The sequence below is a fragment of the Dipodomys merriami genome, unplaced genomic scaffold (assembly GCF_024711535.1).
Source record: "Dipodomys merriami isolate MVZ:Mamm:240054 unplaced genomic scaffold, mDipMer1.0.p SCAF_3, whole genome shotgun sequence".
Lineage (NCBI taxonomy): Eukaryota > Metazoa > Chordata > Mammalia > Rodentia > Heteromyidae > Dipodomys > Dipodomys merriami.
Genome location: NW_027204492.1, coordinates 93,006,991 through 93,018,293, shown reverse-complemented (window position 1 = coordinate 93,018,293; position 11,303 = coordinate 93,006,991). Strand labels below are relative to the sequence as shown.

Genomic DNA, 11,303 nt, shown 5'->3' with positions numbered 1-11,303 from the left:
TTTCAACTCCAGTTCTGAAATTATGTGATTTCAAGTGATATGTATTTTCCAAAGATGGCTATACCAATAGTTTCCACCTCATATGCTCTTTGACCTGGAAAGTCTTCCCCTGGAGAGGTTAAGTCTATGTTCCCTCCCACTGAACTTGGGGGGATTTAGACCTGTGGAAAAACGTGATATTGTGTCAATTCTAAAGCTAAGTCATAAAAACCAATATTAGTTTTCTAGTGCACAATGAACTACCACAAACAGTGACTTAAAACAATATGCAGTTAGGAGTTTAGAAGTCTGTAGGTCAGCAGCCTGGACACAGCCTGAATGAAATGTGGGTATTAACTAGACTGAGTTCTCAGAGGGCTGGCAGAGGGGGAGATTTGCTTTCAAGTTTATTCGTGTTGTGAGTGGAATTTTCTTTATGGCCATCAGACTGAGGGCTCCAGATTGCCTGTTCTCATCATGTGACTACCCCCACCTTCAAAGCCAACTATACTTTTGGGTCCCGTTGTGGGGCCTGAACTCTGGGCCTGGGTGCTGTCCCTCAGCTCTTCAGCTCAAGGCTGGCGCTCTACCACTTGAGCCACAGTGCCACTTCCGGCTTTTTTTTTGCTTATGTGGTGCTGAGGAATCGAACCCAGAGCCTCAGGCATGCAAGGCAAGTGCTCTACCACTGAGCCACCTTCCCAGCCCCTTCAAAGCCAACTATAAACAATATCCTTCACAGCTGCGGGCTGGTGGCTCACATCTGTAATCCTATCTACTCATGGAGGCTGAGATCTGAGGATCTCAGTTCTAAGCCAGCCTGGGCAGGTAAAGTCTATTGAAACTCTGATCTCCAATTAACTACCCAAGAGCTGGAAGTGGAGATGTAGTTCAAGTGGTAGAATGCTAGCCTTGAGCAAAATTGCTCAGGGATAGTGTCAAGACCGAGTTCAAGCGCAGGATTGGGAGGTGTGTGTCTGTGCATGTGTGCATGTGTGCATGTATGCATCCGTGCGTGCATGAGAGCACACCTCCACACAGAGAATATCCCTCATATAAATCCATCTCTTCCTTTAGATCTCTGATTTCCTCTGCTTCTGACCTATAGACCTCAACTTAATGGTTCATGTAAATCAGGTCAGGTCCATTTGGACAATCTCCCCATCTTAAGTCGACCAATTTGAAGCCTCAGTTACATCAGCAGAATACCTTTGGCCATCATCAGAGTGATAGCTAATGATATTCATAGTTTCTGCTCACAGGCAAGGAAGGATTATACAAGGGCGAGGGTCATATTACAATTCTGACTCCCACAGAGCTTCTGCTTGATTCTTTTGTTCCATTTGCTCTTTTCTTTTTGTTGTTGGTCCTGGGGCTTAACCTCAGCTGTCCCTGAGCTCCTTTGCTTAAAGTGAGCCCTCCACCACTCAGAGCCACAGCTCCACTTTCTGTTTTCTGCTGGTTAATTGGGGGTGAGAGTCTTATGAACTTTGCTGCTCGGCCTGGTTTGGGACGGTCCTCATATCTCAGCCTTCGAGTAGCTAGGATTACAGATTTGAGCCACCAGCACCTAGCTTGTTACATTTGCTCTTGAGGCTCAGGTATCATGCCATGAGTAAGTTGGAGTAGCCTGTGGGACAACCCAATGGAGGGAAATAATACTAGCCCAGTTACCAGCCAACAACCAGCCTCAACTTGGCAGCCACATGAATGAGCCATTTTAAAGGCAGATCTTCCGGTTGCAAGCAGAACCACCCTGCTGGTGATTCGTGGAATGCATGAGTGATGCCATTAAGTCCTGCCCAATTGCAAATCGATGAGTACATAAAGGATTGTTGTTGTTCTAAGCCACTAGGTTTCTGGGTGATTTGTTACACAATCATGGGTAATCAAAACCAAGTAACAACCTATGAATTATGTACTGCGAGTACTGAAAGCTTCTTATACAAGGAGTAAAAGCTTATACTTTTTCTAGCATGGTGAGGTATCTGACATGTAGGCCTAAAATGTCATTCAATACATGCTTACTTAGTTCAAATTTATGCTGAATTGATTTACATTAATATATTAGCCATCCATATTTGGAATTTCAGTATTTTAAAAGGGTTATCTAAGTAATATGCCACTATCCTTTTGAGCAATGGCTTTCCTCTGTAAAACATTTAGGACAATGGACTTGGTTGTAAATCATTATGCAAAGTATTCCCATTTCAAGGCATATTCAATTACTTTTTTTTGGTCGTGGGGCTTGAACTCTGGGCCTGGGTGCTGTCCCTGAGCTCTTCAGCTCAAGGTGAGCACTCTACCACTTGAGCCACAGCGCTACTTCCGATTTTCTGGTAGTTTATTGGAGATAAGGATCTGGCAGACTTTCCTGCCTGGGCTGGCTTTGAACTGAGATCCTCAGATTTCAGCCTCCTGAATAGCTAGGATTACAGGTGTGAGCCACCAGCGCCCAGAGCATATTCAATTACTTTTCAACAATTACTACTTTTTTTGGAAAAAGTAGTGAAGTAGGAAAATAATCACTAATTTTGTCATTAAGGAATTTTCACTCTCAGATTGTTAGATCTATTTGATGAAAGTCCTGGAGAATAGAATACCTTTACCCTCTCAAAGTGCTCCCTCCTTCCATATCTGTATATTAGTGAGGGGGAAAAAAAACTACCTTTTGGCTAGGTGCCAGTGGCTCATACCCGTAATTCTAGCTACTCAAGAGGCTGAGATCTGAGGATCATAGTTCAAAGCCAGCCCAGGCAGGAAAGTCCAAGAAACTCTTATCTCCAATAAACCACCAGAAAACCGAAAATGGTGCTGTGATTAAAGTGGTAGAGTGCCTGCCTTGAGCTGAAGAGCTCAGGGACAGCGCCCAGGCCCAGAGGTCAAGCTCTACAACCACCACCACCACCAACAAACTACCTTTACGATGGACAAACCTGTTAGACAGCTCTTCAACCAAAATTACCAAATTTATGTATAATGGAGCAAAGTGATAGGGGGTACCTCCCACTGTAATGCACTAAAGTCTAAAGTCATAGTACCTAAGGCGATGTTTTGTCAAAAGAAAAGAAAAGAAATCTTTAAGCTGCTGGGTGCTGGTGGCTCATGCCTGTAATCCTAGCTATTCAGGAGTCTGAGATCTGAGGCTCGTGGTTTGAAGCCAGCCCAGACATGAAAGTCCATGAGACTTTTATTTCCAATTAACCACCTGAAAACCAGAAATGGAACTCTGGCTCAAAGTAGTACAGTACTAGCCTTGAGCAAAAAAGCTCAGGGACAGAGCCCAGGCCCTGAATTCAAGCCCTATGACAAAAACAAAAACACCAGTTAACCTGAATATAACTATGGCAAAACAGACAAATCCAAATGAAGGATACAATGAAAAGCTACTAGTTTGGATTTTTCAAAAATGTCATTATCAGAGAAAATCTTCTAGATGAAATGAAATTGACCCAAGAAGTTAAAGAAATTTAAATTTTAGATCTTGAATCTTCTGCCTCCAAGAAGACCAGAGACAAAGACCAAAACCAAAGACCAAAGTGTGTGTGTGTATGGGGAGGGGAGAGACGTCCCTCATAAAGCTATAAAATATGCAGTGCATATTAGATATGGTGCTGAACTTAATTGTTAATTATATGAGAAGATTATTATACTTTGATTAAGTAGGCAATTGTTCTCATTCTTAAGAGACAAATGCTAAAATCGTTTGGGAGTGAAATGTCACTAGGTCACCAAGTAACAGATGAATTGCGTAAGGACTACAATTGTGTATGTGGTTGAGGAATTATGAATCAACATCTAGTCAGAGACTGGGCAAAATCAGGAGTTTCTTCTGCACAGTTGGACTCTCACCTCTATGGGCAGTAAATGATGCCCTGAGTGCTTTATGATGGCCAATAGCCCGTGGGAAAGGAGAGGCTGTGGTTCCAACTCTGGCAGAGGGACAGTTACACAGGCATGCATGTATACAGGCTGTGGGTACTTTTTGCAAGGGTGAAACCCTGTCCTTCCATGCCAAAAGGCATACTGTGTGAGCTGATACACTTTACAGCAGCCATGAGAAGGCGAGAGGCCAGAAGCATGTCCTATACCACAGCAGCACGTGCGGCCTGATGTGCTTTACGGCAGACACGCGCAGGCGCCTGATGCCCCAGCACGTGAGGCCCGATGCACTTTTCGGCAGAGCTCCGTGAAGGTGCAAGGTTAAGGTACGTCATTGTCAGCTGTGGGCTCAAGGTTCTGCATTCTAGTCCCGAGGTAGCCAGCGGTTGGGCGGTGGCATTCCTACTAGCCGGCGACCATGGCGGCGATCGTAGCGCTATTTCGAAAGATGAAAGACTATGTGATGACCAAGGAGTTCCGGGAATACCTGACCAGCACGCACTTCTGGGGTCCTGTGGCCAACTGGGGCCTTCCACTGGCAGCCATTAAAGACACCAAGGCGCCTCCTGACATCATCAGCGGCCGAATGACCACAGCGCTCATCTTCTACTCGACAGCCTTCATGCGCTTCGCCTACCGTGTACAACCTCGAAACTACCTGCTGCTGGCGTGCCACGCCACCAACGTAGTGGCACAAAGTGTGCAGGCCACCCGCTACGTACGCTTCCACTACGGCGGTGGCCGCGGGGCCCATGGGTCTTCTGGAGCAGCCACCATCCCCAGTTTGAAGCTGTCCCCGAAACCACGTTAATGGGTGGATACCTGATCGCCAGTCTTCACAGTTTTGCAAGCACTGAACTCCATTCCATTGGAAGAAAGATCAAAGAAGACTTGGCTTTGATTCTCAAACAGTGCGACCTGACTTAAAAACCTGCAGTTTGGTTAATAATAATAAATTTAAAAAATCAAATTGAAATCTCTTTTGACTGTTGCCTGTTTCTTAAACTGGGGTGGGGTGGGGGGGCTGTGTTCTGGGTAGGGGGGAGGATTGATGGGTCTCTCATCACAAAACCTGTCAATTGAGGGTTACAGGAGGGAGGGTTCTTTGTTTTAATGAAAAATACTTGACATTATTCCCCAACCTCTAACCCTTTTGGTAGTCTTTCATAAGCTCTCCGAGGAACATGTTTTTGTTGCTTGTTTTAGGTGTCCAGGGCAAATAAGGGGATTTTTATGTTGCACATGACCTTTAAATTTTTGTACAATCACACATGTCCACACCAAAAGAGGCCCTGCAGCTGTTTGTGTGGAGGGGAAATGTTTCAAAGTGGGCTTAAATGAATACAGTGAAACCCAGTGTGGACCTTTTAAAAAAATAATTTACTTTGTTATTATAGATGTGATGTACAGAGGGATACAGTGTGGACTTTTAAGGAATACTTATTATGAGAATCCACGGTGACCACGAACAATTAAGAATCTTCCATGGTAGCTGTGATAACTCAGGATAGTTTGTCAACCCTGCGTTCTAGGTAAATAGAAAGTGAAAAAAATAAAATGACAACATTATCTTTCTTCCTTTCCTCCTGAAAAATGCTATAGCAGTTTATAAAAGTAAGGGCTGGGGAAGTGAGAGTCAATAGTAGTAGCTGAGTCTCCCCTTAGATATTGACTTTTCCTAAAGCTAGGCAGCATGAGAAGAGGGCAAACAGAAGGGTGGGGGTTGGCATGGGAGGCCTTACCTCCTCTAAAGTTTGACTCCCACATTTCCCCTGCCTTTCCCTCTGGAATATCTGGCCAGTACAGTGTGGTTATAGGAGGAACCCAGTGGATATGTTCAGAAGCACTTAAACATGTTTTTTGATCCTGATTTTAAACACAAAGTGAGAACAACTCTGAGAGGTACTGAAGACATCAGCTATTGGCTAAGGCGGACACATCAGTGGAACTCTGGAAGAATCTTCATCTTCTGTGACATCAAGGCATCGGTCCTCTTTGGAGGCAGTCTTATAAAGGGGGTGGGGCATAGGAACAAACTATGGCACAGTCTAGTCTACGTAGCTATTGCTGTGTAACTCCTCACCACCCGGCACAGCTTAAAATAAGAAAATACTGTCACACAATTTCTGAGGTTCAGGAATCTAGGGCTCCAGTCTCTGAAGATTTGGCTAGGGGTGAAAGATCCACTTCTGGGCTCACAATTGTTTCTAAGAGGCTTCAGCTCATCCTGCGGGCCTCTCCATAGAGCTACCTTGACTTGACATAACAACCTCCCCTACCCCCCCACCCAAGAGAGAACCTAAGATGGTAGTTCTAGGGTTTGGGTGGGGTTTTTTTTTTAAGCTTAATTGTGGAAATGACACACCTCCCTCATACTATGTCCAACCCTAGTGGAAGACAATATGAGGCAAGGATCAGGGGCCACCTTGGAAGCTGGCTACTTATTACACATAGTTCGGAAATAAGAACTGCCATGGCTTTCTAATAGTCAGTATAAAGTCATAAAACATGTAAGATCATTGTCCCCCTCCCTAAAAAGATGACGCAAAATGTGACATTAACCCAATGAGCTCCCTTCCCAGATTTTAGCCCTCTCCTTCCCCTCTGCACAGCTTGGCATACTCCCTTCCTAGGCAACACTAGGCCCATGTAATAAAAGCAGTAAATAATCAACTTCCAACCCCCTTTACCTTGGGATGGCACTTCTCTGGGGCAGCTACCACCATAGAAGGCAACAAGAGCCCCCCTTAGAGTGACCTTCAGGTCTGGGCAGCTGCAGGATCCCTTATCTACTATTTGCACAGCAGCCATAAATCCTAGTCAGCCATGATGAAGCCCCTGGACCTCACGTCCCCACCAGGGTCTCCATCTCCTAGCCTCTTCTAGCCCCTCCTAGACCTCCTAGGTTATATAGGTCACCTCAGACAATAGCCAGCGCTTCTTCTTACTTCTCCCTTGTGAGAAGGGGTCTTGCTGGCCCCTTTCCCAGCATTAAACCTTTCTTTGTTCTCTGTACCTGAATGTCTGCATGGTTTTCTGGCAAAGTCTACAATACTCTCACAGGGACAGTTGTATAGTCATTATAAACTTCTGCAAGCTAATAGCAGCTCTTAGTATCTTAGATAATTCACCCTATAATTCAACAATAAAAATCAATTTAGCCAGGTGCCAGTGGCTCATGCCTATAATCCTAGCTATTCAGGAGGCTGAGAACTGAGAATCAAGGTTTGAAGCCAGCCCAGACAGAAAAGTCTGTGAAACTCTTATCTCCAATGAACAATAAAAAAAAGCTGCAACTAGAGCAGTGGTTCAAATGATAGAGTATGAGCTTTGAGGGGAAAAAAACAACTCAGGGACAATGCCCAGACCCTGAATTCAAGCCCTAGGACCAGCAAACACTAAAAAACAAAAAAACCTATGGGCTGGGAAGGTGGCTCAGTGGTAGAGCATTTGCCTTGCATGCATGAGGACCTGGGTTTGATTCCTCAGCACCACATAAGAAAAAAGAAAAAAGCCGGAAGTGGCACTGTGGCTCAAGTGGTAGAGCGCTAGTCTTGAACTGAAGAGCTGAGGGACAGCGCCCAGGCCCAGCGTTCAGGCCCTACAACTGGACCCCCCCCCCAAAAAAAAACCTAAATTAGGAAATGAATCATAACAGAATAAGATTTTTAATTGATTTACTTTATTGTTATTATAGAGGTGATGTACAGAGGGATTACAATTTACATGTGTGTCTTCTAATCCCTCACTTTCTCCTAGTCCCTCCCTCCCATCTCCACCCACGAGTTGTATAGTACACTTTCACCAGTGTCCAGTGAGCTCCACTACTGAACTTTTCACCATTTTCCCCTGGAGTTCTGTACCCTTCCCCCAACCCTCCTGAAGATACACACTTGAATACACCATACATAAGGAAAAGAAGACAGAATCATCACAAAAATTAACATAAAAAGAGAGGTCTCTTGTTTCCATATCTTCAAGCATATATATTTTTTATGGAAATATGAAGAGGTACACAGGCATTGTACCTTTGTGTGTCTCTCTTAAGAGTATCCTCTTGGCTGGGGATGTAATGTAGTGGTAGAGTGCTTGCCTAACATGCATGAAGCCCTGGGTTGGATTCCTTAGTACCGTATCAACAGAAAAATAGCTGGCAGTGGTGTTGTGGCTCAAGAGGTAGAGTGCTAGCCTTGAGCAAAAGGAACTCAGGCACAGTGTCCAGGCCCCGAGTTCAAGCCCCAGGACTGGCAAAAAAAAAAAAAAAAAAAAAAAAAAAGAGTATCCTCTATTATTCTCACTGTGTGAGAGTTTTAAGAATCCTGTATAATTTATCATATCCCACTGTATTTTAAATCTGATTTCCACATATCAGAGAGAACATGAGAGCAGTCTGGAGGTTCCTCAAAAAACTAAACACAGACCTTCCCTATAAGCCAGCTATACTACTCCTGGGTATCTATCCTGAGCATCAAGAGCTAGGATATGATAAGGACACCTGCACACCCATGTTCATTGCTGCACTATTCATAATAGCCAAAACCTAGAAACAGCCTTGAGGTCCCACAATCGATGAGCGGATCCAAAAAATGTGGTACCTATACACAGAGCCATTAGAAAGAATAATTCATTTGTAGGGAAATGGATGGAACTAGAACAAATCATGTTAAGTGAGGTAAGATTTTTATTTTAAAAATTAAAATATTTTTTCACTTGGGTATTATATGAATTGACATTTTCCAGCATGTCTTACAAAATGTATTTTGTAATTTGAATATATTTCAGGAAAAGGCCAGCAGTGTCTGTTGAAGACATTTCAGAGCAGGCAGCTTTCTAATTAACCGGCAAGGTTAACCTGCTGATAATTTCCTATTGGTCTACATTTATAATTTAGAGATCAAAATGATTACAGAAAATCTCTAAGACTCCCAGCACCTCCAGTCTAACACAGTGCTGCACTTGCCCACTTCATTCCTATCATGTCCACTCAACTAGGAAAAGTAGCCCTGTGCTGCCTAGAATATTACTGTTTAAATCCACACTAGTAATTAACACTTTAACCAAAATGAGCCTTTTGAATAATTAAGGTAATAATCACTTCATAATCCCCCAAATTCTCAAACATAATCCTTTCAGACCAGGGTAATTTAAAGTTGTATACGGATTTTGGCTGCTATTTTTTTTTTTTTTTTTTTTTTTTGCCAGTCTTGGGGCTTAAACTCAGGGCTTGGGTGCTGTCCCTGAGCCTCTTTATCCTCAAGGCTAGTGCTCTAAGTCTTGAGCCACAGTGTCACTTTTGGCTTTTTTTTTTTTTTTTTTTTTTGGGTCCGGTCATGGGGCCTGAACTCTGGGCCTGGGTGCTGTCCCTCAACTCTTCAGCTAAAGGCTAGTACTCTACCACTTGAGCCATAGCTCCACTTCAGGCTTTTTTTTTTTTTGCTTATGTGGTGCTGGGGAATCGAACCCAGGGTCTCAGGCATGCAAGGCAAGCGCTCTACCACTGAGCCACCTTCCCAGCCCCACTTTTGGCTTTTTTGGTAATTTATTGGAGATAGGAGTCTGACAGAGTTTCCTGCCTGGGCTGGCTTTCAACGGTGATCCTCAGATCTCAGCCTTCTGAGTAGCTAGGATTACAGGTGTGAACCACTGGCACCTGACTTTTTTTTTTTTTTTTTATTTTTTTTTGCCAGTCCTGCAGCTTGAACTGGGTGCTGTCCTTGAGCTCCTTTTGTTCAAGGCTAGCACTTTACCACTTCAGCCACAGCACCTCTCCTGCTTGTTTTGTGATTTAATTGGCGATAAAAGTCTCACAGACTTTCCTGACTGGTCTGGCTATGAACTGTCATCCTCAGATCTCAGCCTCCTGAGAAGCTAGGATTACAGGGAAGAGCCACTGGCACCCAGCTTGGCTTCTACTTTATGATGCAGTTACATTTTCTGAGTTGGTAGAGCTAGTTTTTAGAAGTACTGGTCATAAACACTTATTTTCCAAAATTCAGGTAGGTGTGTGTGTGTGTGTGTGTGTTTGTGTGTTGAAGCTTGAACTCAAGGCCTAGGCATTGTCCCTTAGCTTTTTTTGTTCAGGGCCTGCACTCTACCACTTGAAACACAGTTACATTTTTGGTCTCATAGACTTTCCTGGCTGGCTGGCTTTGATCAGTGATCTTCAGATCTCAAGCCTCCTGAGTAGCTAGGATTACAGGCATGAGCCGCCCACACTGAGCTTCAGGTGGTTTTTTTTTTTTTTTTTTTTTTTTTGAGTTTAATAGGTCACATCTTCCTCTAGTTCTCTATGTCGCCTGGTAAATAGACTAAAGGCAAAAAGACCCACTTTATCTTTGCAACTTTAATGCTGAAGTCATTTTTCTCTTTGAATTCTTTCAAAACTATGAAGCACATGCTGTGTCTCCAGGAAAGGAAACTCTTCCTGGGCTCTTCCCATGACCCTGCAGACAGATAGGACACGGATGCCATGCCAGTTCTATTTTCATGGCTTAGTTCGCTTTTATTATTTTTCAAATTAGTATTCTTCATTAAAAAAATTCAAAATGCACCTGTGCATTTTTGTTGCACAAATTTCATTAAGTACACAAGAGTCAAAATCCTGCTACAAACTCAAGGACCCCAATTCCTTTCAGACACAACAAAGCAAACAAGCTTAGGAAAAGAAAAAAACTTTCCAGACCCGTTTTTATAAAATACACACTGACACTGTGCTATGCTTGGGTAAACATTTCATTCTTCTATTTATTTTTGGTGATAGTGCTATGGATTTCAATCTCCTGAGTTGCTTGGATTACAGATGTAAGCCACTAGTGCCCAGCCTCCCCAGCTTTAATGTAATTAAATGCTACTAGTATTGTTACCTTAGCAATACCTTTGGTTCATTATTAACAGTTAATAAATCTAGTAAGATGACAGCTCATATATTAGCATCTATATCATACAAATCCTTATATTTGCATCAATTTCATTGGCTGGCATATAGCTAACACTGATAAGTGCAAGTTGGGTAAAGAAAAACTACTTGTGCCTGGTGCTGGTGGCTCATGCCTGTAATCCTAGCTACCAGATAGGCTGAGGGCTAAGGATCATGGATCCTGAGGATCATGCCAGCCTGGGCAAGAAAGTCAGTGAGACTCTTATCTCCAATAAGCTACTCAGAAAAAGCTGGAAGTGGTGCTATGGCTCAAGGGGTAAAGTAACTAGCCTTGAATGCAAAGAGGTTCAGGGACAGTACTGAAGGAAGGAAGGAAGGAAGGAAGGAAGGAAGGAAGGAAGGAAGGAAGGAAGGAAGGAAGGAAGGAAGGAAGAAAGGAAGAAAGGAAGGAAGGAAGGAAGGAAGGAAGGAGGGAGGGAGGGAGGGAGGAAGGAGGGAGGGAGGGAGGGAGGGAGAGAGGAGAGAAAGAGAAAGGGAGAGAGGAGAGAAAGAAAGGGAGAAAAAG

At 43.6% G+C, this 11,303-nt stretch overlaps 1 protein-coding gene across 1 annotated transcript; it reads left to right on the top strand.

Annotated features, from left to right (window-relative positions):
- The first annotated feature begins 4,214 nt into the window (after positions 1–4,214).
- On the top strand, positions 4,215–4,837 carry Mpc1l (mitochondrial pyruvate carrier 1 like). Its single transcript, XM_070039228.1, has one exon. It carries the CDS (start codon positions 4,280–4,282, stop codon positions 4,670–4,672), a length of 393 nt encoding a protein of 130 aa, XP_069895329.1. The 5' UTR covers positions 4,215–4,279; the 3' UTR covers positions 4,673–4,837.
- The last annotated feature ends 6,466 nt before the right edge of the window (positions 4,838–11,303 follow it).

Excerpts from the sequence above, each read along its gene's own strand:
- Mpc1l (XM_070039228.1), top strand. The coding sequence starts at position 4,280 with ATGGCGGCGATCGTAGCGCTATTTCGAAAGATGAAAGACTATGTGATG.